Below are 25,439 nucleotides of genomic sequence, written 5' to 3'. Positions count from 1 at the left end.
CTGTGTTTACTGGATTAGCCAGTTTTGAAAAATATGTTTATGGCACATTTCTGTTTATATGTAATCATTCATGCAAATGTAATACAATTTGTAACTTATCTACCTGTAATCAGCATTTTACGGAGTCATTAGTTGAGCCTGCCAAAGGAAGATGGACACAGGGCCTACTATTTTTTTTTTTTTGGTATGTTTGTACATTAACATTTATTCATTTAGCAGACACTTTTATCCAAAGCTGCTAACAAATGAGGGCAACCAAAGCAATCAAACTAACAGAAGATCAAGAATACAGATTACTATTGTTAGAGGGTCAAGTTGGTTTATATATAACTTTACAGCATGTGTGTGTTTGTTTGTGCTTTGTGGACTTCCACACAACCAAAATGTTTGCTTCAGAAAGTTCATAAAGAGACTGTAAATGTATTTCATCCAAGTGAATACAGTGGTTTGTTTGAGGAGATACAATTATTTTGTATTTAATTTAAACTTTAAGATCAGAGCTCACAAATATGGAAAAAGAAAGCTCAAGTGACCCTCAGTCAAACTGCCTGGCCAGGACTGCCTTTCTCTATATACTAGAGAGTTTTATTAATAATGTGTGAATAATTTGTGTTAATTTTTCACAAAGAAAGGGAAGACTATTTTTAAGAACATTCAGTTGTTTTAAGACAATTGATAAGTTACATTTTATGGCAGCCAAGAACATTTTAACCACTCTTCGCAGCTTTGACTACCTGCTATAAGGGAAAAAAGTAAATAATAATAAAATATTAAGTATATTTTTACAGTAAATTTCTACATACACATCAATATACGGCTTTATTTACAGAATGAATAAAACCACTGTGACCGGATGGGTTGATTATTATTACTCCGTTACACTTGAATTCTTATGTTTCTTTTGAATATGTCCTGGACTTACTTTTTATCACGAGATTCCTGCATAAACGTTCTGATGCTTAATGTTGAACAAGAAAGAGACCACAGTGAGGATTTGAACACAATTTATTATAAGCTTAAATAATTAATTTGATCATCCAGTGTATGTTTGTTTTTTCCATATGTTTGTTACCAGATCTATCATCCATGAATGCTTGGGTGATTTCTCAATGCACCAAAACCAAAGTAAAATTGCCCCCAAAACCACAGCAGCCTTGAAAAGTAGTAATACACTGCTAGAATGATTACAAATGACAGGCTGACAGAAAGACTTCTACATCTTAGATCCAATACACATGAGAACAGTTAAAAGTGCATCACGTCAATCAACATGACGCATACCGGTGAGCGTTCGGATTTCAGCTGTATCTGTAAATGCATGGGGAACCCAGCACTGGGATGTAATGGGACACAGTGTATTTTAGTGAAGCTGAACAATGGTGTTGTGATACTGTCATCTTTCATAAAAAAAAAAAAAAAAAAAACGTGAGCATTAGCAAGGCTGTGAGTGTACATACAGAACATCATCTCCCCATCTCTTGTGTGTTATGCTGTATAGAAAAATCAAAATAAAGTGAATCACATGCATGAAAATATTAGTACTCTGAATAAGTCTTTAAACAGAACTACAGCGGCTCCAATGCGTGTGCCACTGAAAACCACAGTAGGTTTGAAAGAAACATCAGTTGTTAAAATCAAGCTGGCTTTTTTTTTTCTTTTTCTTTTTTAAACAAACATTTTTCTTGATAATAATTATACAAGTGCATGTGAAGTGCGTTCCCTTAAAATTGGAATCAGAATTGGTAGTTCATTCCTACACACTTGCCAGTGCATTAATCATTTTGTGAGCCACTTTCAAATTTATACAGTGTAAGTTATGTACATCATAAGCTCCAACAGTATTATACACCCCGACATTACGTGTCAGAGAGGAAAAAAAATGTAAGGCGAGTGAAAAAGGTGATTTGAACGATTCCCTCCATTTCTGTCAATCTGCAGTATGTGGCCTCTTTGGTCACGGAAGTGCTTAGGCGCTGCCGCGGAGCACCTCGAATCGGACACTCCAGTCGACTGAAACGTCCTCTCAATCATTAGCGGTTCCGTGTTATTGACAGAAACAATTTTTTTCATGCTCATGCTAAATCAAAAGTTGTCTGGCTGAAAACCATTTGTTGTATGAAAGCTGCAGACACATGATCCTCATCCCCTGACCTCCCGCACATCCCCGGTGATCCTCCTCGTGGGAAAATGTTTCTGAAACACTTTCAGATCTGAAATACAGTGACATACAGCAATATATCAGCTTATTTTATTCATGCAAGAACATAGCATAACTTAAAAATTTTGTCAAAAAATCTGAGCCTACACTGGAAATCTGGGATAAAATCTCTGGAAATAAGCAGGAAATTTTAAGTATGTGTAAAGCAAAGAATATTATAAAATTAAATACATCCAATTTATTTATGATGCTGTGTTTTGTCTAGGTCACTAATTAAATCTAAGCCTGTCTACCCACAAAAAATATAAATAATGGTTTATTTATTTAAATGGTTTTGAAAACCATTTCGACTTTAGATGTCCAGTCATTGTGCAGGTTCACAACGCAAGACCCAAATGAGCCTTCAAAACATGTTGTCCTGGTCTGCACACAATAGCATGAGTAAAAGAACAATTGCATGGACTAATTTGTTGAGCTTGCATGTCATCAATGGGCTGTGTTTCAACTGTGCTGGTAAAAGCGCTGTTGCAAAGCACATTTCTCTGGTGACTACTGTGGTGATGACTATACACAAAAGATACTCCCTATACTGACAGGATTCTGCACTTCTCTGCTTTTTACCCCTTGACTTCCACTGCTCCTAGTTTCATGCCTGGACTTACCCAAAAGAGCATGTTATGATTGACCCATTTTTTCCCTTTGTCTTTCTTCCTTCTTTATGCCCTTCTCTTCTTCTCCAGCCTGAAACAACAAAAGCTTGAGAAAGTTAGAGATGACTCTAAAAGAGACGTCATACTACACAGTGTCTATAGGGATATTATTTCCAATGCCCATCCATGGTATCACATGACAAATGCTATGAAAGAAAAAAAAAGAAAAAATTAGTGAGAGAGAGTGTCTTTGAAGTAATTCTAATTTTCTCATAATTAACTTACTGGGAGGTTTTTATTTAGTTTAATTTATTTTATTTATTTTATCTCATGAAAACTAATTAAGAAAATTAACAGTAAAGCAATGAAGATAACTTAGTTAACATCAGGCTATCTATATAGCGTAGTTATATACAAGTACCGCATTACTGTTCTCTTTTTTTTTTTTTATTATTTGTGAGGTAATTCAAGATTAACTAGTACTGTTAAGATAACTTGTATAATCATGAGAAAAGTAAGTTATGCTCATGGAAAAACAAAACTTTCTAAAGTCATTTTTCAGTATTATTTGTTGTAGGATGCAGCCTAAATGAAATCAGCATAGCATCAGTTCCATACTGAAAATCAATGGGCATGCAGATGGATTCCAGTAGTAACAGTTTAGCTTATTCAAGCTTATTTCCCCACAGATGTCTTTTTTTTTTTTTTTTTGAGTCTGCTTTCTGATCTGAATGTTTGTTTGTTTTCTGTGTGAGAGCAACATTAAAGTACGTGGCCACACAGCTGAAGGGAACCTAAATCAATCCACAGATGTTCACTCACTTTTCCATTAATAAAGCCACTTCAAAGCAAAATCAGGAAGCTTGGGTTAAATTTCTAATACAGCAGGCTGTTCTGAAATGTTCTGCACACTGCACTAGCACTAGCATCAGCACCGCACACGAATCCAACCTCAGTGTGCTCTCTGAGGGGCCCGGGGCCCCCCTCTTCCTCCTGCTCGGCCCTATTGGCCTGCCGGGTATGCTTCCCACGCTTTCTCCTGCCTTTATCTTCCACATAAGCTGTGCGACGCACCACTTTCCGGATGACCTAGGAGAAGGGGGCAAAGTCATGTCTCATGGTACTGGTTTAGACCCACACGGGGGTAGAAGGGAAGAGAAAAGACATGGTAAAACGAGGAGATGGTGATGCTGATAGGGGTGGGCATGGACATTACTTTTCTGGTGACTAAGTTTCCATCTTCATCTGTGTACTGCTCCTCTGTCACAGTCTCAACAGGGATGTTTCTGGCCTGATCACCCTACACAGGTGGGATGCACGATGAAACATTACAGATATTTTACTTTGGCTTGCCGATGACAATAGCTGGATGCATTTAGTCATTCAAACAAACATACAAACTGGTCGATCGAAGACTATAGGCTAAACTGTTTTTTGACATGCCAAAAACAAAACTCTTGAAATTAATCCAGTAATTATTGACTTATTGAAAATTTTGGTTCAATTAAAACAAAATCTGTAAAATCAAGATGCACAACACGAGGTTTCATTATGTAGAGAAACGTAATACTAACATGAAGAATTAGTAGTGGTGCTAACCTTAGCAAGCATCTTTAATTAATCAAAGATAGGGGATGGAGAAAAAAATACAGGAGAATAAAATTAAAAGATAAAAATCAGATTACGCTAGAAAAGTACACAGCAGCTTCTTCGTGAAAAGTGGCAGTGTGCTAATCACTTCATTTTCATTTAGCACACAGACTAAAAGCACAAGCAAAGTCTGTAGCACACAAACTGGCCCAAATCTACAAGAGTTCCACTCATAGTACCTTCAGAATCACTCTCCGCCGATATACTCTGGTGGTGACAGTTTCTTCCTCATCAGAGCTGGATTCATTATCTCTACGAACTTCCTGCTAGAGTCAGGTCAAATTACAGCAGTGCATGAACTGTCAACTTCATATGAAGTACTTCAGACCTTTAACTAATGTACTTCAAGTCACAAATCTTCACTGCACTGATGGTGACCCAGAGTTTATAATGGATATTATTTCTTTCAGTAGAGAATGTAATCGTGTTTACATAAGCAGTTATAATCAATCTAATGCTTTTTTCTTTTTCTTTTAGAAAGTATACGTTTACGTTTAAGTTTTTCCCTTTCAAAAAGTTTCACGTACACATGACAATGTTTTCAAAATGATTTGCATTTACACATATCCACGAAAGTGACCAAAAATGCTGTATTATGTATGCCAGGCCAGTAGTTGGTGTTGTCAGCTTGTTAGTAATCAGCACCTGTAGGGAAGTGACGATTATACGTTGTATATGATGTGTCTAGATATAAGAGATATAAAAAAGTTTGGGGGAATATTGCTATTAAAAATTTCAATTCTTTCTAGATTCATTTACCCAGGTCTTTCATTGCCAATTTCTCCCAGAAAGATAAAAGCAATTAATAAACTTAATTTAGATTTTATTTGGAGGAAAAAGTATAAGGAAAAATATAATAAGAGAATATGAGGATGGTGGGTTAAATGTAGGGTGGCCATATGTGCCATTCATACGGGACATGTCCCAGCCAGGATTTTAATAATGCCTAATATCCAGGTTATGGCTATTTGAACTGTGCAGGTTGATCGTTGTGTTACATTCATGGCTCCTTATGCTTTCAAATCGCTTTCACGTGTTTGTTTGTTCGATTGACTTGAAGCATTGTGGCGCACTTCGTTTTTTTGGGAGGGGATTTGTGCGCAGCGAAGCTTCAAATGAACTTCGAATGAACAAACACACGCACATATTTGCATCGCTTTGATCGTTCCCTCTAGATCTCACCTTCTCACACGCAGCCCAACGATTGGTCGATTATGTACAATACCTGCATGTTATTGGTCAAACTGCTCTGGATGTTTTAGGCAATATTAAAATCCTGTCCGGGACGTGTCCCATATGAATGGCGCATATGACCACCCTAATTAAATGCTATAGATTTGATATTATGAATGAATGGAGTACTTTAACTCAAACGGCTTTAGTCTTTTGTTAGAAATGAGCAACCATACTGGTTTGCAATTCCATCCAGTTTGTCTAAAAAATTTGGAGGTATTAAGTTTTTCTAAAATTCCACTGAAACAGTCAAATTTTCATAAAGAAGTCCTCTTGTATTGGAAAATGTTGTTTAAACATAGCTTCAGTCCTCATAATATTTCCTTATGGAATTATCGTTGTATTTTATTTCAAACTGGTGGCAAACAGGTATTTGGTCAGTGTTGTACATTATGGATAAAAATGGTTGCTTCTTTAGTTATAATTACTTACGCACTAAATTTAATTTTAAGTGTGAGGAAAAGTTTTATTTGAAAGTTATTAAAAGTATTCCTTTACCATTCCTTAATATGCTAAAGGGGATTTTAACATATTCAACTATCATTCCCAAGATTTTGGATCTTAAATTAGGCAAAGTAAATTTTGCAGATTAGAAGTGTATTAATAAGTTTATTAGAAATAGTCTTATGCAGGAAATCTATCATGGTCCAGTAAGAAGGAACTATATTTTTTAACATCTAAATAAGAAATCAGTTAATGAATTTAGATGCAAATATTTGTTATTTCCTCTTCCACCAAAATATAAAGGAGTTCACTTTAAAATTTTGTACGATATTTATCCTGCTAAGGAACTTCTGAGATTAAGATTTAATATGGATTGTAATATATCTTGTCAATCTTGTAATAAGAATGTAGAAACAACAACAAAAATACTTTTTCTCCATTGTTATCTGGTTAATTGGTTTTGGACTGAAGTATGTCACGGGATTAAACAAAAAATTACTATTTTTCCATCAATTACTTGGGACATGTTGAAATTTGGAGTCCATTTGGAGGATAAAAGTGTAGACTTCATTGTAAATTGTTTACTTTTCATGTTAAAATACTTTATTCACAAATGTAAAGTTCTGAAAACAGCACCCCAGTTTAATGTTTTAAAAAAAGAGCTTGACATGTTTACAGGGGTCCTGAAAATGATGAGATGTGATAAGGCCAAGAAATTATGTGATATGTTTAATAAGTGTGATTTTGTTTAATCCCCTACATTGTTTATGGTTGCATGAATATATTTGTATTTTATTTTATTTGGATTAATGTCTTCTATGGTGGTTTATTTCTCTTTTATAGTATGAATAATATAAACCTCTCAGTCTGTGAGGACTTACAGTTGTGTTTATGTTAGCCTATTTTGTTTTGTTAAGATGCTTGAAATACAAAATAATAATAAAAAAATAATGATGTGTCTCAACTGTTGCCTGTAACATTAATGAAGTAAATCCACACTTTCACAATACTCCGTGATTGTTGTAATGTTATTTTTTTTCACTCTTGCCCTTAAAATCGACACGTACTGCACGTCAACATACCTAACTTGTACTATACATGCGCATGACGTTGTTTTCAAAAACTTGCACTTTGAAACCCGTTTTCAAAAATCTGAGTTTTCAGTCTCCAAAATGCCATTGCCATGTAAACGTACATAGAAAACGCATAAGAAGTTTCGCGTTTTTGGCTGAAAATGAGTAAACAGCAATTTAGTTCTGAACAAGGGAGAAGATTGAGACACCCTGAGCAATGTAAGTACATGTTTGGTTTAAAAAACATTCTAAGAAAATCTAAAAAAGCATTGATCTTTACTATTTTAAGGTCTATTGAATAAGATTTTACCTGGACTATAGGCTCGGAAATGTCCTCCTCCCTGTTGTTTGGTCCTCTGTCCTCTACAGCCTCACTGCTTACTTCTTGTCCAGAGTCTTTCCCAGCTTTACCATTTGTTTTGCTGGAAGAATCATTGGCGTCTGGTGACAAACGAGCTTGGGCTTGGAGCTTTTGATATTCCCCATTTTGCCTCTCAGTTTCCACTCCTGGTGTAGAGGACATTAGTTCCTGGCTGTGGAGGCACCAAAGTTCGAAATACATTACTCGATTGATACCTAACCTGCTGAGCTTGCGGAATAAGAATACAGTATGTTGGTAGAGGTCACTGTTCTTACCCAGAATCCAGTCTGTGTTCAGAAGTTGCCATCTTCCCATTTGCACCTGATGTCTCACTTCGCAGACCTGAAATGGAAGACACGTCTTTGTCTGCCTGCTGCACTTCACAGAGGATCTCTTGCAACCTCTCCTCAGTCATCTCCTCCTCCTCTGAGCCTTCCTCCAACTTAATGTTCTCCAAGAGAGACTTTATTGTCTCTTGGGTCATCTCTTCATCTTCTTCATCAAACCCAGACTTGCCATTCTCTCCAGGAGCTTCGTTGGCTGAGACACAGACGGGAAGCTTAGGTTGGACTTCCATCTGCTCTTTTACTGGACTTTTTGGGAAGACATCTGATTCGTTTGAGGTTCCCTCACCGTCATGCTGTTCCGAGGTCACTGGTATTTCTTTGCTGACACCAAAGTCATTTTCAGCTGACCAATCCTCTTGGCCAACAGAATCTCGGCCTTCAATAAAGGTGTCCTCAGCCATGACAGTAGGTGGCTTGGTCTCTGCAGACACTGGGCCACTAGTGGTTGGCAAGGACAGTTCACTGGGTCTAACAGGGGCACTAAAGGGGAAATTTTGCCTACTGTCCTCGCCAAAGAAATCATCCTGGCGCAGTGGGGTAGGGGGTTCATAGGCCAGCTCTGAGGGACTCTTGAGCTCCAGCTCAATGCTGTGGTAACCTGAGTGATACAATACAGTGAGATGAAGGCGAACACCACTTGTGTACAATGCCACAGCAACAGATGTAATGACAGAGGCCTCTGAAAATGTCATAGAGGATCATGTTGATGTTAGGGTGGCATTCTGAATTGAATGAGCCCTAACATTATGACTTTTAAGGAGATTTCTGGGTTATTTGCCGAAGTAAAAATTGTTGAATTTTCACTGAATCTTAAAGGTGTTTTATGTAGTGATGTGTCGTTCTTGAACGATTAGTTCATTTTGAACCAATCTTCAATTTGACTCAGAAAGAACGAGTGGTCTCGGGGGGTGATTTGTTCAGTCGCGCATGCGCAATATAGTAGTTCATCTGTGTCAGTCGAAGCAGTCTGAGCCGGAAAGAGAATTGATTAGTTCATCGTTTGGGTCTATCGGGTTTTTGACTCATTCCTTAATCACGTGACAGACCCATACGCTAAACCAATGCAGTCTGAGCCGGAAAGAGAATTGATTAGTTCATCTTTCGGGTCTTCGGGTTGTTCGTTCTTTTGTCCCGTGACGTGACAGCATTGGATAGAGTATTTAGTTAATTTAACAATCTTCCTTACAAATGGGTACATAGTACGTATTATTACTTTTTTATTATAATTATTATTTAATTTTACAGTTACATGATGCATTTCTGGTTTCAAATAGTTGCTTTTAATTTCTGTCATGATGGTACTTTTCCATAACACCAAATGTGGTAATAAAGAGTTGGATGTGCTTTAAATGTTGTGCATATGATGGCGAAATCACTTTGATTTGTTTGTTTTTATTTTTTTTACAGTGGATTCTAATCTTCAAAAATTACCTTGTTGCATGATTTATGTTTATATTTAGACTATAGAACTGTAGTGTGAACTGTAGGATTCAAAATGTTATTTGCTTTTAATTTATGTCATTGTCCTTTTTGAGTAATCATCTTATACATATATTAGACCAATATGTCAACTCAGCCTAGGAAAAGCAATTATTATACCAGCAAACTCAAAATTGGATTAAAAATGAACAAACTAGCAGTTTACCAGATTGATGACACCAACAAGAACGAGCACACATGACGATGAATTAAATTAAATGCGCTGTGTTTTCCGCCAACTGGCAACCTGGGTTGCCGAAATACAATTGGGTTAAATTGCAGTGGGTGGGTTTCAAAAAACAAAACAGAGACCGACATTCCGGCCCGCAACGCAGATTTACAAAATAGAAAAACTGACTGTAGCATTGTTTTTCAGATAAACAAGTATGTTAACTTAGCATGTTTCTTAAATATCTGCAAACATATTATGGTGTGTTTATGTTTTAGCAGAGTCAAAAACTTTCATACGGCACCTTTAAATGCTTTAGCAAAAATACAAGCTGAGGAAACTAAGGAATAGGCATTTTCTGTGGTAGTCAAAAGGATAACACAGATGATCGATAGCATAAGTTAACCCAGAATTCTCCATTACAAATAATGTATACCATTAAGGTATGCAGCATATAGTATAATTAGTATTGTTATAGATATCTGAGTGTAGTTCACCATGTAATTTTCAAAGGCAGGTAATTACAACACTAAATATAATGTTCAGGAACAGCGGGGTCTAGACATAAATGGAGAAAGATGGTTGATGATGATGCAGAAAAGGAAATGGACACTAGGTTACAGAAAAATGAAGTAAGACAAGACATTGATGATCCTCCGTTAGTAACATGAGACTTATCAGGATGATGTTGCTATATGAAGATAAGAATGCAGTGTTAATGACAGAGCGAACTGAAGAGCTGAAGCAAGAGCTGGCGCTGATTTATCCACCAAAGCGAGAGCAACTATACAGTGCTGCCCCAATGTGCTTTGAAATGAGGCAAAAGTGTTGCTATGAGAGAAGTTGGTAGGCAGCGGAGAAGCAGCTGGTCTGGATTTGCAGCAGAAGCACTCTATCAGGAAGGTTCAGAGGATTCTGGGATACTGGAGGATCAGGCAGCTTGACAGCAAGCAGACATTCCAGAGTAGCCAGAGCCATGCTATTGATATTGCTTCCAAACTACTCAATAACTGTTAGCACTACACAGAGAGAATCATTAAGGCAATCATGCTGTAAAAGCAGGTTGGACATTATTATTATGTTTTTATGTATGATTATCTGAGAAAGAATCAGAAAGTGTAGTGAGAAAATAGAGTAGAGCACTATTGCCATTGCTGATAGCTACAGAAGTTGGTATACTTTGGAGAGGATATTTCATATACACATAAACATAATATTTATCTTAATACGGTATGAACCAAATCTTAAACCCATCAGATCCAGCACACGACTAGAATATAAAGCCTTAACAGATACTCTAATAAGAGCACAACCGTGACAACAGCCATTTTTTTTTTTTTTTTGTAGTTTGTCCATCTGGAATTTGGCAATTAAATGATATTTCTACAAAAGCATGTATCATCAAGTTTACAATCTTAAAGGTGTGAAAGGTTTATAGATAATCGTTGTTGAAAACTAAGGGTTTTTTAAACTTATGGATCCCAACTGTTGCTCTATATACATTTATTGTAATCCTCACTATTATTAAGACAGGTTTAAGTTTTGATTCAGCATTAGCTTTTATCATGTACCACATAGATGCATGCTTTAATGCTTTCATACAAACATACAATCATAATAATTCAATATTTATGATCACACTGATCCCTGACTGGTCTTACACCAGGCTGGGAAATAGCAGTGTTGATAACTGCCGAATCTAATTGATTAGGAAAAAAAATAGAGATTTAAACTTAAACTTGAGTTTAAGTTGATACTAGATTAGAATTTAGAGCAATAAGTGTTTTGCCATGATGGTTCTATGAATCTACAGATTTGTGAGAGACATAGTAAAGTAGAGTTCAGGTAGATGGGGCTAAACTTTACCATCAGCCTGCTCCTGGGAAACTGCGCTATCATCTGCAAAACATCTTGTGCCTGAAATGTTACCATAGTCAAATATCGGCCCTTCCAGCAATGTCACAATATCCAACCGATTGATCTTAGTCAGGACTGCGGATAAGGCATCCGCTAAAAGGAAAAAAGAAAAGATTGCACTTATTAGCTGAACAACAAATTATGACTTAATAACATTAGTTCTCTTATGATAGCTGAGAATATGATTTGGGTACAGAAGTCTGTCCCAGCCCAAACCCCACCCACCTTTCTCCTCTCCATCTCTTATTCAGAAAATTTGTAGTCCATAGGCACACTTACTTGTAGCGTTTTTACCATCTCGGCTAACCCATTTCTTTAAAAGCATGAAACTCTGAGCTGTCAGTGAGTTTGGGTCTTCCACACGGATCTGATTTATCTCATCAACCGAAAATTCCATTTCCCTGGCCAGCTCTGCAACACATTAAAAATAGATTAACAAGTCTTCTGTCTTTACCACTCCCCCGTACACATGTGCAGTACTGCAGTGACTGCAGATGGCACACCCTACTGATCACAGTGGCAGCGATGCTTTGAGAAACAACAACAAATAAGGTGAAGCCATGCATGCACAATAATAGTAACACTAAAAAGTATCATTTAGGGGTAAAAATTTGACATTATTTTCACAGATTACATTACATACATAATTACAGTGATATAAACCTATATGGGGTATATTTGTGCTAAGGTGTAATGCAACACTTTGTCCTCTAGGTGTTGTCATTTCTTACCAGTCCAACTCAGGCCAAGATGATCCGCCACAATAGCCATACGCACATCAGTTCTTTCACAGGGGCTCTGAGGGCCTGAGAGCAGAGGATGGAAAGTCGTGAAACTCTTAAAAAAATGATATTCATGAAAGTAGTAAAATAATAAATAATAGCCTAATAATAAATGAAAAACTACCCTTTTCTGATCAAGTAAACATAATTAAAGGATTGGGGGGGATTTTTGCATACTTTTGCCTAAACAAAGTGTGTCCATATTCAAATAATAGGTTAGGGTGCATTGATCAGAAAAGAGTTGCTTTTTTGTTTTGTTATACTCCAATAACTTGGTTTTAAAAGGTTAGATTTGCGAACAATGCATATAACCATTCTCATTGGAAATGTTAAAAACCTGACAGTATAATCTTATCAGAAACACAACAAATAAATCACAAAAAAGACACGATTCAAATGTATCTACAGCTACAGCAGAGGGTCAAATGTGAACTCACAATATCAAATTAAACTGAACATGCGGCATCTTTGGTGCTGTGCTAGGACTGTGTGGTTGTGTGGGCTCACAAGATCTACAGGCTTCCTTAGCACCTTACAATAACTAGGAACCAATAAAAATAGCCAGGAACCCACTCACAGTAGCATGCTACAGTAAAACTGACTATCCATAGAAAGAGATCTGAAAACAGGTTTAGAGACCAGTACACAAGTACACAAAGAGAGAAAATGACAAATGACAGATGACATCTACAGTCAGGTCACACCACAGGCAATCACAACGGCTCATGCAACTAAGATCATACAAGTGGAAAGTTTTACAAACTAGGCTTGATCTCCACGCCGGGGGCCACTTGAGGCCCAGCACCCTGACTGCCTTCACCTCCATCAGTCCTCCTACTCCACTTCCTCCTGTCTCTGCCGGACTGCTCAACCTGTGATCTCACGTCTCTAGCAGACCTGGATGTACTGGAGGGTTGCGACGCTTCTGATAAAGATGTATTCCTTGATGTGCTGCTTTCTTCATCCTTATCATATGCCTGAATCTTTTTCTCTTCACTGGAAAGGCAGTCCGCAAGCTTTACTGCACTACTAGGTTCTGAACTATTAGAACTTTGGCCAACTTCACATAGAGGCTCCTGGACACATTTACTGCCTGATCTACTCACTAGACCAGTTTTTGATCTTTTGTTGGTGGTTATTGTTTTGGTTGGCTGTGCTTTACCTTTCTGTCTAGCTATTATGGTCGTCCTACATTTCCTCACTGGTGAGGAACTAACATCTTTGAACTTCATCATTGGGATTCTAGATTTAGGGTTCACATCTGGGAATGGATCTAATCGACTGGTGGCTACTAGTCTAATCTTATGAATTAGTCTCAAAGATGTTAGATCTTTTTTACACCCCAGTGGCGGATGAGGTGCTCTCACTGGCAACCTAGACTTCGGTGGCTTTCTTGTAATGTCTTTGCATTTGGAGATTACATCATTATTCTCTGTACTGCCATCACTGAAAGTACCAGTGTCCTTTCTGACTGATTCTTCACATGGGTTTATTACTTGATCTGAGCAAAGATCAGATATTAATAGCTGTTTGGCTTGTACACCACTTTGTAGCAAGCAATGTGTTTCAGCATTTAAGGCCTCAAAATTATCGTTATTAGTGTGGTTTCTGGAATTATTGGAAGTTTTCTGGAGGTATGTTTGTGGCTCTGTCCTCGATGAGTCAGTCCTTTGATTGTATTCTGGTCCTACTTGATGTTCAGTCTCTGGTGTTTGACTTTGAGAACTATCCGAGTCTACACAAACAAAATCTCTCCTCTCAATGTTGGAAGATTTGAGTCCTATTTTAAAAGAAGTACATAAAGAACTGACTTCTGAATAGGGGGGAGGCTCCATGTCATGAGATGTGTCAGAGTAGTCAGTGCATATCTGAATGATATTGTATGATATAACTGTGTTGTCCTCCATCTTAACTTGTGCTCTCTCAACTATCTGTGGATTTGAGGTGACTACATTTGGTTTTCTGACCCCATCCCTTATCCTCCCTCCAAATGAATGCTCACCGATCTGAAAAAATTGCAGCCTCTCTTCAACACAATCCCGCTTGCTCATGTCAATCGCACCACTGCGGGTCATCTCAAACATCTTCCCTTCGTGGAAGGGGAAAGGGTTTGGCTCGCTAGTTGGTGTGCTTTCATCAGTCGGGGTTCTTGCAGGAGTTGTGTCAGGGGTTGTTGCTGTAGACTTGTCATCTACTGCTAGCCCAAATGGCTTGGGCTCATCATCTTTAATTCTAGCGTCCACTACTTCATCTTCTCCTCCCTTGCTTGACCAAGGATCAAAGCCTTTTGTTGCAACAGTTTTAAAAGGAGTATTAAACTCCTCATCTAGCTTGTAACTAAAGTAAGTCTCTGACAATCTTTGATCAGATTGTTTTCCATCCTTTTCATTGTCCTCTCCATACTTTTGGTTTGAGGAATCAGTCTTAGCTTTGGTCTTTTTACAATCCTCAGTTGGCAATTCTTCATGAATTACTTCAAGTTTACTTTGGCAACGGTCACTTGGTCTAGACATATTATCCGATGCCCAAACATCCTTTCTGTTTTCATTGGGAAATCCAAATGGTTTGGCAGTAGGTTCACTTAAGCCGTCATCCTCATCTTGAAGTTCATATCCATCCAGAGAGTCAATCTCAGTGGCATCAGTGTCATGAGAGAACTCTGCAGTTGTCGCTAATGAGCAATCTGTTATGGACTGATCATTGCCATTTTGTTCATAATCATAATCATCTGCTTTTCCATTACCATTTGGCTCTGGGTCTTTATCATTCTCATTCTTGTCAGGTTTTTTTGATGGGCTTTTCTTCAAATCTATGTCCTCATCAATCTTAAAAGTATATTTCTTTATTGGAATAGGTTTGAAGACAGATTCCTCCTCACTTGAATCGCTATCATTAGCTCCTGGGGGCACAGGAGATGGAGGCTGGACTCTAATTATAGGTTCGGTAAGAAGATGTTTATCATGCGCCTCTTGGAGATTTACTTCCATCAATTCAGTCTCAGCCTCTGAGGAAGGAGTCGACCCTTTTTTCTCCGGCTGTGAGGAATCAGAATCCAAGGGAGGTGGAGGAGGGAACTCTATATATGCAACTCTTTTGTCTTTTGTCTCCTGGCCAGTTTTGTGTTCACCATTGGCCCTATTTTCCTGTCCAGATTCTTTCAAAAGAATCGCTTTATCTTGTTCACTATCTTCTGACTCCTCTGAAACCTCAGCTATTGGGCTTGCAATACCTGGCATAAATGCAATAAATGGATCAGGGGTTCTTGAGGTGAGATCATAGCTGACCTCTTCTGAGCTTGGTGTCTCTGGAGTCATAGGACTTTTGCCAGAGCTATCGATAAAAGAGAGCTGTTCTAAAGTGTCATCATCTGGGCTGCCTTGAGGAGATGCAGGCTGTTTCTGTTTAACTGCATAAATTGTTCGACTTTCTGAGCTAGCCATCTTTTTTAATGTCCCATTGGTTCCTCCCATATCTTTGTCAGACTGTTTCCCCACTTGAACACTTACATAGACTGGTAAAGTTTTAAGCCCTTTGAAACTTTCTCTTGTTGTAACAGTGGATATTTTTTCGACTGAACTAGTGTCACTTAGACCACTTGTTGTTCTACTTTCAGCAGATACTTCTTCAGAGTTCTTTGTTGCACCTTCCTCTCTCTGTAACTCTGAACGCCCATGAACCCTTGGTTTGGTCAAGGTAGGGATGTGCGATGGGCTTTTTTCAGATAATTTAGTTAATGTGTCTTGATTTGCCCTCTTTGACTGATTATTGTCTGGGGAACCAGGGGATGTTCTCACAGGAATGTGAGATTCTGTCTTTTTCTTAAGGGTCTTTATCTGAAAGTCATTCCTAGTGATATTATCCTTAGATGAGGTAGCTGTTTTAACTGTGTCATTTTTAATGTCACTTTTTAAATACTGCTGCTCTTTGATATCATTAATTGCACTATTCCTGTCTGCAATATTTCCATCTTTCAAATTTTGAGAGCTCACTTGCGTTTTATCAAACTCTTGATCTTTCTCATAAAGTGAGGCTCTTTTTACAGCAGTATCTGATGTGCTAGATTTTTCAGGTAAATATTTTTCACCCAGTTGCTTTGAGACAATAGTACTACTGATACTGGAACTTTTATCAGTTTCTGTTAGTTTTCTAGAAAGTGGGAGTGCTTCATCTGTGGAATCGGCTTTGGAGGGTTTTGAACCAGCAAAAATCTGATATACTGGTAATTTACTTTCTGGTAGTTTTTTAACTGGTTGTTTTGAATGTGTTAGAGGCACATTATGATCCTGTTTCTGTGCTTCTATTTCAAACTTTTGTCGAACAGAACTTACTCTAGAAGTCTTAACTGGCACTGGGGGGCTTGCATCACCTGTCTTTGCCTGCTTAGGATCTTGGTGTTGTTGTGGCTTGTCCTCACAGACATGTGACAACACATGCCTCTCAGGACTGTTTGGCATACTTGCACTTTTCCTTTCATTTGTACAGCCAAACATCTTCTGTCTGCCTTTGTCCCATTCCTCAGCTGCACTCTTTTGCCTTTTCTCAGGGCTGCTGCACGTTGAGCTTGGCCCTGACCATGTCTCCCGTGATGATCTTGTTGGTTTCTTTTTCTCAGGGGACTTGAGCTCATCATTTAACTGTTCAGTTTTGTCCCTAAAAAACTGGGAAACCTCACTCAGTTTCTCCTCTGCCTCTTTAATGGTCCGATCTACTCTATCTTCATATATGAGTTTCTCTCTATTCCTGTCCTGCCTATCCTGGGTGAATCTCATCCAGACTGCATGTTTAGGGCTACCGGGTTCTGTGGTATAATGTAATACTGTAACTTTGTCATATTGCTCATCTTGTGGGGGATATTTACCTGATTTGTCTGATGCATTCCTTGCTGACTTTAATTTGGACTCCTTCCTGGGGCCTACTACTGTTTCTCCATATATGCCTTCTGCCCCTTGTAACTCAGTGGCTAAGCTATTTGCCTGGTCTGCCACTGAGTCCTCAGTATCAGAATGTGATACGTCTAATTTTTCTGAGAGCAACATTTTCTCAGCAAACCTGTATGACTCCCCTCTCATCTCTGATAGCTCGTCATCATGATACTCAATTGAATGCTGGCTTAGAAGTTTAAAAGCTTTATATGACTCATCTGCAGAAAGCTGAGATGAACTGGGATGAGACTCTCCCTCTTGAGAAACAGGGGTATTGACTCTGGACGTGTTTAAGAAGAATGGCACTGATTCCTCAGCTGTAAGTTCCTCCTCATCTTGAAGAACCTCATAATCACCATCAACCCTTTCAACAAGTTCCTTGAGACCTCGGTCACTCTTGCAAATAAACTCTGGATGCCTTTTAGTCTCTCTTATTATAACTTCTGTTGGGTCAATTGCGTTGCCCTTTTCTATGTGCACCTCAATAATTCTTTCAACTTGGGTTTTTTTGTCCTTTTCGAGGAACCGTGGGGACAATTCATCTCCTTTGATGGCATCTTGGCTAGCTTTGTGCTCAAATAAATTGGCTAATTCTTTGGAAGGGTCTCTTCCAGACTGAAAAGCTTTCATTATCTCTTGGACTGACATTGTTTCTTCAATCTTGTCAGAGCCAGCTTCTTTCAGTTGAGGTTTGTGGTAGACCATTCGCGTTGTAGTGGTGATATGAGTTTTTTCTTTGACGCATGCCAGTTCCTCCGAGCTGACTTTCATTTGCAAGGCCTTTACCTTATTTTTGATCGAGCTAAGTGCTGGCTCAGGCTCAACTGGAGGCTTCAAAGCTGCTGCTTCATCCATTACTGGCTCACAGACCTCATCAGGATGTTCATAGCTCCTGATAACGTGAAGAACCTCAGTTCTTGTTTCTGTTATGACAGGGGGAATAGGCACATCTGTAAAGGGGGGGTTTGGCCCTGTGCTCTCTGCACTTTGAGGAGCTGATGGGGTCTTTTCACTTCTGGTTTCAAAACCACTATCTGAGAGGGGACTCTTATCTTGTTCATGGGAAAAGTCATCAGGAGATTCCAGGATAGCATCTGTGCCACTAAAGGAGTCTGCTAATTTACTCAAGTCTTTCTCTGATGGAGAGGTCCGCATACCTGTGGGTGGCATTTTGAGTTTGTGCTCTGGTTTCATGGTACGCTTCTGTTTTTCCTCCCCTTCCTTCTTTATTTCATCATATCTGCTCTTTACATCAGCTATTTTTGAAAGGGAACTGGCACCAAGATCATTTGTTAAGTAATCCACCACTTTAGCTAGATTGAGATCTTTGTCCGGCACTGACTGTGGTCCAAAGGCAAAGGTTGGTTCAAATGTTGGCATGGATTGCAGGGCACTTTGTCGTGCCTCCTCAATTTCATCTTTGGAGAACTCTTCCCATTCATCATCTGAGGCCCTGTCTTTACTTGAGCTTTTGGCCTCACTCAGGACATCTTTTGTGAGAATATCACTAACTTTGACAAGGTCCTCTTTAACTTTCTCAACCAAACCGAAAGGCTCTTCATCCTCCATTTTGGACTCTTTAGAAACATGTGTGTGGAAACCTTTGGCTGCGGCCGAGGAGTCAGTTTGTAAGATTGCAGTCATTCTTATCAGATCTTCCTTCATATCTGCCACATCCTTAAGAATCTCTTGACTGGATGTCAATGTGGGTGCGGCAGCTGCTTTGAGGACTGTTGGGGAAATAAAAAGTGAGGGCTTTGAGGGTTTAATCCGTGATGTAGAGGACTGTGTTTGGGTGTGTGGCTGAGGTGTGATTGTTATTTTTTCTGGGAGTTTCTTCCCCTGTGGTTCAGGAACCACATTGATCACGGAGAATACTGGAACAGACATGGAACTAGACGATACTGATGTGGTGGTAGTGGCAGGTGCTCTAAGGGTATCATAAACAGAACTTGATAAATTTGATCTTAAAGGTGAAGATACAGATTTTAGCGCACTATAGCTTGACATTGAGCCAGCAGTAAGTGATTTCTCAGCCTCACTGAAGGCTGCACCAACACTGGCCGTAGCTGCTTGCGTTGTGGCCTGTATCCGTTCGTGTAAGCTGTAAGCCCCTCCTGTAAACAGACGGGAAGATGCAGAGGAGGATGAGGGGTATTTCACTGGTGAAATGGATCCATTTAACAGGAATGTTTCAGTACTGGATACTGTAGGCTTAGCTGATGAAGAAAGCGATGACAGAATTGTACCCCTAGCTGTATCTGTGGTCGTTTTAATAGAGGACAAGCTTGTAATGTTTCGAATTGGAGAGGACACTGCTATACTTGTGGGAGCCAGTGTGGATTTGAATGATAAAGACGTGTATGTATTTGTTGTTGACTTTATAGAATCAGCTTGGGTCACTGTGGAGAAAGTTCTGTCTAGCATGGATCCAGGTGATGAAGTCAAGTTAGCTCTTGAGGACAATGAAGCAGCAAGCCCCTTAATGGACACCGGATCTGTGCCAATTTTACCCGGCGAAGATAAGAGACTGGTGGAAATTTGAACTTGGTTTTGGGGTTGTTGAACCACAGTCTTTATTGGAGATGACATAGATCTGTATGATCTAATGGGTGATGTTATATCGCTAACTGATATTGCAGGAGAAGCATTTGATGTTTCAAGGGTGGACTTTATTGGAGACACAGAGGAAATGGACCACACAGACTTTAGTGGCGAAGCAGACGGCGTGTTGGAAGGTGAACTGGAGATGGAACCCAGTCCACATTTTGTTTGCCCAGGGATGGTAATAGGAGCAGTCGACCATGCCTGGTAAGATCTTGTTGAAAAGACAGGTTTGTGAGGGTAACCAGCAGGCAGTGTTCTTGTTGTACTTCGTTCGACTGTTTCTTTAAACAGACAAATGAAAATCCAACATAAAGTCAACAAAAAATGGTGGAGAAACAGAGAGACCAGAAGGAAAAAATTGGTCAGTGGTGATTGTCTTATAAGGAGTAGAGCAGCAGTTTTATGATGTGAAATGGAATTGAAGTTGAGGATGGTGCCAAAATAAAGATAATCCAAAGAGATTCATGACCCACGAAGGGTTCACAAAACAAAAAGTAAGGTGCACACACGCAAAAGTATGACAGAAAGGATGAACCACAAAACGTAAAATGGCAAGACAAATGCACAGGACGAGAGAAAACCAATATCACTTTTGACTTTTGATGTGCTAAATTTTCCTGTGACTGACTACCTTCATTGCTACAGTGCCTTTTATCTGTTTGGTTTAGAGAGAGAGAAAATAAAACCAGACCCTTCCCCAATTTGTGTATTTTTACAAAAACAGAAGACTCCAAAACAAAAAGCATCCTTGTTCCTATGCTACAGCAAAGCACTTTATGACAAATGCAGGATATATAGCTACGATTTAAAGTTAAAAATATTGTTTCCATCATGCAGATCTGAGAAACTTTAGTGACAGGCAATTCAGTGCAAACTGTGAAAGTACCCGAGAGAATCTACCTGTGAGTCTTCATGCATTTCCATCAAAAATGCATTAAATAATTATGCACAATCACAAAGCCAAAAGGAGCCAGACTGGTTGTAAACAGGAATTAAACAAAGGAAATGATTTTCTACTTTGATGCCATAGTGCATAAAGTTTGCATTAATAAGTCACTCAAAGTAAAATGTTATGAATGTTACAAAACAATATTCTTGCTAGTGTGGGTAAAAATGAAAAAAATAAATAAATAGGGTAAATAATATCCCATAAGCACAGGGCAAGCACGGCACACCAACTGAAATACCAAATTTCACATGCAAACTAAACTTTAAAAAACAAAAACAGAAAACAAGCATGTGGACTCTGTTCATGTATGGTAAAAATGTGCAGATAAAACAATGTTAATATATCATAGATGGTCACAGCAAGTCACATGTTAGCTTTAATCACTCCCAAGAATTTGATTCTCAATATAAGTTGATATATTAGTGAAAACATCACACTCACTCGTTCCAGGCTCGGTCAGATAGCTGTAGCGCTTACGTAAGGCTAGAGATGCAAAGGTATGACGTCGTTCTGGCTTTTCACTCTGTAACAACAACAGAAAGAATCTTATAAGTCCTCCCATTATAAAACCCTGCTTAAAGTTCAGCTATCTCCGTTATTGTTCTTTTCTTTCTGAAAAAGCATTATGACTATAATGAAGGAACACTGATTTGGAAGGTGTTTATAATTTTCTTTATATTACTGTCCTCTTTAAATTGGGTTGGCCTATATAGTGGCCTATATAGTCTCTATTCACATCAAAGGAAATCAATGCTACATTGATTTCCTTTAATTCTTTTAAAGGAACTACGATTGACTGGGTCAGTGAGATCATAGGTTGTGGGGACCAGTACTTTTGTTACACAATATAAACGTAATATATTTTGTCCTATAAATTACATTTTAATATGCTTTGATATGATCCACTTAAGTTTGACAGTCTGAGCAACAGACCTTGGTGCATGGATAAGTAAAAAAATCAGCTTGCAGAAAGTTACAGCAGCATGCAGTATATGTATGTGTACCCAAATTAAAGCTGTCTTAAACGAACATATAACCCAGAGCTAAAGCAACTAGCACGCCACATGAAAATGAGGGGAGAGCACTATTACCTCTTCCTCAGGATCTGAATCCACATCCTTTTGGTTCCCAAGATGCATTGCAGAAACAGAGGGGATAACGCAATGAAGAGCAGGGGGAAAGAAACATCAGGATATGAAAAAGGCGACTGAGAGCACCCTAAGTGAAAGTTACCGCAAAGCCACAGTGAAGGAACATTAAGGAGTTAAAAATAAAAGGAAAAATAAAGCACAGAGCCACAAGCACAGAAGCTGCTAAAATAAGCACAAGCCTGTGCACCTTCAGCCAAAGCAAGACCCAAATCAAAAGTGTGATTTGGGTCAGCCACAACAACAACTTGAAAGAAGCTTGAAACAGATAAAAGACACACTCAGGCAGTTTGAGCCAAGTTTGACCCTTCATGACTAGGAACACTGCTCTATCTTTCCTGAGTATGAAGATGGCATGATATGACGCAGATGATCATAGTTCACCCTTACCTTCTTGAGTCCTGGCAATGTGATGTTTAAATTGCAGATAGCAGTCTGAACCAGACCCTTGGAAGTTTTGGGCTCTGTGAGGAAGGACACGCGTCCACATGGATCTTGGCTGCTGTCTCTGACCTGAAGATGACAAACGAATGTTACTGGTAAAAATTTAGTCTTTAGGTCTGACTTGCTCAGAATTTGTTTCAGTTAGAAAATACACAAGAATGCTAAAGTGACAAGTCACAACATGTGAAGAGCTACAATTTTCTCATTACCTTCTGATCGCTCAGGGTCTGACAGAAATGTATGCTGACTTTAATAACAAAACATTATGGCAGGCAGAATGTATTACTAATGTGTCCAGTTGTCATGAAAAAGTGGAAATCGTTGGAAGTTAAAAATGATCTACCTTCACACAGAACGGGAGTCTGTTTTCTTTGAAAGCATAGAAGTTAAAAACCAGATGCTGTCCGCTTTTGGTAAGAGGGGCCAAATTGCCATAGCAGTCCACATAGATGGGCTTCCCCTCCAGCACCTTTAAAACAGCCAGCCGTGTCATGCAAACCACATTTTATAAAAATGATAATGTGCACAAATCCTAGTAAGATCTCATAAAATAAATAATTAGCATGGAACGTTATACAGTACATCAGAATCTAGTGATAATAGCAACATAAAAAAAAATGAAATAACTAAAAAGATAATGCACCTCAATGTCTTTGCTTCTGGCCACCTCCTCAAAGTTCTCCTGCTGTTCCAGGGTTTTGTCCACTTTATCGTCTGTCATACAGAAGCACCGCAGGCTGGACTCCACAGGGTCATTCATTTTAGCAAACACTACAAACTTGGCCATGTAGGGCACACAGATGAGCTCCCTGTAGAGCTGGGTGGCCAAACCTACAGCCTCTGGGATCTGATGGCAGTCTGCAAGCCAAAACCTGGACACAAATTTAACAGTCACAAAGATGAAAATGTGAGATTTTGATAATACACCTTATAATTTTCTAGAATTAGATCTGAGATATTGAAAGTGGTTAAAAACAGGTAAGAGGATTTTATGAGAGAAAAGGTCATAAGTTGTTCTTGTACCTGGCAGAAACGTTTGTTGTGAAGGAAACACAGTCTTTCAAAAAAGTGAGAGGTGTAGTGCCAGTGATGTCCTCCCACTGAGCTGGTGATGTGCCACCTGTCACAAGATGATTTATTCAAATAATTGTCAAATTTTCTGAAAAAAAGTAACTGTTCTTGCCAGTCTAACATTCACCTCCTCAATGAGACAAACAGAAATTCAACTTTCGACCAGCGATAAGTATGTTTTGTGCAAGCATGTTTCATGCATGTATCAAAGCTAAATTCAAAACATTTAGTTTTTGTTTCACGTATACATGACAACATTTTCAAAACGATTTGCGTTTAAACGTATCTGCGAAAATGGACAAAAACACTGTATTACGTATGCCAGGCCAATAGTTGTCACTGCCACCTTCTTAGTAAATGGCACCTGTAGGGAAGTGACAATTATATGTTATATATGATGCATCTCGGCTGTTGATTGTAATATTGGTGAAGTAAATCCACACATTGCTGAAGAAGCGTTAGCAAATTCTTGAGCAGCAACAACCACCATTGTTGTGTATGTTTTTTTCATGCTTGCCTTAAAAATTGACAAGTACTGCACATGTCGACATACCTAACACGTACAATGCACGTGCATGATGTCACCATTTTCAAAGGTTCCCAGTTTGGGTGTTTACATGGAAATGATAATGGTGGTGTTTTCAAAAACGTGCACTTTGAAACCCGCAAATGATTGCATTTGAACAACCCGGTTTAAAATCCGCCTTTTGCATTGCCATACATAATTATAATTCAAAACATTATGTTAGCATGTGTTCATGTTTGTGCGCTTGTGTGTGTGTGTGCAGGGACATTGATGACTAAGGTCATAGTTTTTGCTATTTTGGGACCAGAATGTATTTTCGAAGCTTCAAAAAAATTCTAACTGACCCTCTGATGTCACATGGACTACTTTGATGATGTTTTTCTTACCTTTCTGGACATGGACAGTATACCGTACACACAGCTTCAATGGAGGGACTGAGAGCTCTCGGACTAAATCTAAAATATCTTAAACTGTGTTCTGGAGATAAACGGAGGTCTCACGGGTTTGGAACGACATGAGGGTGAGTTATTAATGACATAATTTAGATTTTTGGTGAATTAACCCTTTAAAAAGCTTGAGCATTAACAGTGGTGGACGACATAACTCCAGAACATGCTAAATAGATATACAGAGTGTTATCTTGTGTTGATGTGGACACTAAAATTTATATTTATAGTTATCGTTCTAGGTGTAAACAACCTTTTGGCTAACCCTAATTAGTCTATTTATGAAAAAATTAAAAAAAGAGAAGTGATGATTGCAAACACCACTATAGTGAAACAGGAGCTTGATAAACTGTTAAAAGGATTCTATATTTCCTTAGATTTTATCATGCTCTTAATGATGTCTACAAGTCAATCTTACCAGTTATACTACAGAGCAGGCGCAGGCTTGGCGTCGGGTCTCCCTTGTAACCATTCACCACACCATCTCCAGAGAGCGGAGGCATGGGTATGGTCATGGTAATGGGCTTATGGAACTTCCTCCTGCGAGGCTCCACTGTCACTATGGGACTGAAGGTGGCACGATTTCCTATGAGCTTCTTCACAGTTTCATCCGGAACAGGCTGGGACTGTTAAGAGAGAGCCAGAACATTTAAGTGAAAAATCTACACAAAGAGCGTCATTAAAGTCTGTAGCATTAGCTAATGGGAAAATCATGTCTGCTTTCCAAATAATCCGTAATATATCCTGGCCTAAACAGGTAGACAGGTGGAGTGTTAGGACCCGTTCACACCAAGAACAATAACTATAAAGATAACCATTAGTATCCTGCTGAAAATATCTTCTGTTTATTCTAAGCGCACGCTTGTTAGCTGCTTTTTATTCTAATTGGGTGTCAATGTTTTTATCATTCATGAGCTGGAAAAAGTAAAAGCCATTCATTCCAATGATATCATTTTTCTGTGCCTTTATCATTATAGCTGTGGAGTGGACCATATAAACTATATCTTTATCATTATCTTTATAGTTAACGTCCTTGGTGTGAAAAGGCCTTTAGACTTTTCAA

The 25,439-nt window shown here is 38.7% G+C and overlaps 1 protein-coding gene across 8 annotated transcripts in view; it reads right to left on the bottom strand.

Moving 5' to 3' along the window:
• Positions 1–987: 987 nt before the first annotated feature.
• Positions 988–25,439, bottom strand: part of LOC128024988 (ankyrin-3) — a 138,674-nt gene continuing 114,222 nt past the window's right edge. For 5 of the 8 annotated variants that reach the window (XM_052610922.1, XM_052610920.1, XM_052610921.1 and 2 more), the window contains 13 exons: positions 24,795–25,002; positions 23,357–23,453; positions 22,977–23,205; positions 22,677–22,802; positions 22,280–22,402; positions 21,183–21,264; positions 12,213–12,287; positions 11,761–11,892; positions 11,431–11,574; positions 7,845–8,514; positions 7,519–7,741; positions 2,821–2,899; positions 988–2,210 (listed from right to left, as the gene is read on the bottom strand). In XM_052610922.1, coding sequence (XP_052466882.1) covers positions 2,834–2,899; positions 7,519–7,741; positions 7,845–8,514; positions 11,431–11,574; positions 11,761–11,892; positions 12,213–12,287; positions 21,183–21,264; positions 22,280–22,402; positions 22,677–22,802; positions 22,977–23,205; positions 23,357–23,453; positions 24,795–25,002 — 2,175 coding nt within the window. In that variant the 3' untranslated portion in view covers positions 988–2,210; positions 2,821–2,833. Of the gene's footprint in view, positions 2,211–2,820; positions 2,900–3,759; positions 3,898–4,024; positions 4,109–4,637; positions 4,725–7,518; positions 7,742–7,844; positions 8,515–11,430; positions 11,575–11,760; positions 11,893–12,212; positions 12,288–14,265; positions 20,074–21,182; positions 21,265–21,832; positions 21,860–22,279; positions 22,403–22,676; positions 22,803–22,976; positions 23,206–23,356; positions 23,454–24,794; positions 25,003–25,439 lie in introns of all 8 variants that reach the window. The other 3 variants (XM_052610916.1, XM_052610915.1, XM_052610914.1) reach the window with 2 other exon arrangements.

The sequence above is a fragment of the Carassius gibelio genome, chromosome A12 (assembly GCF_023724105.1).
Source record: "Carassius gibelio isolate Cgi1373 ecotype wild population from Czech Republic chromosome A12, carGib1.2-hapl.c, whole genome shotgun sequence".
Taxonomy (NCBI): Eukaryota; Metazoa; Chordata; class Actinopteri; order Cypriniformes; family Cyprinidae; genus Carassius; species Carassius gibelio.
The sequence above is the reverse complement of the archived record's forward strand: the minus strand, read 5'-3'. Positions and strand labels throughout refer to the sequence as shown.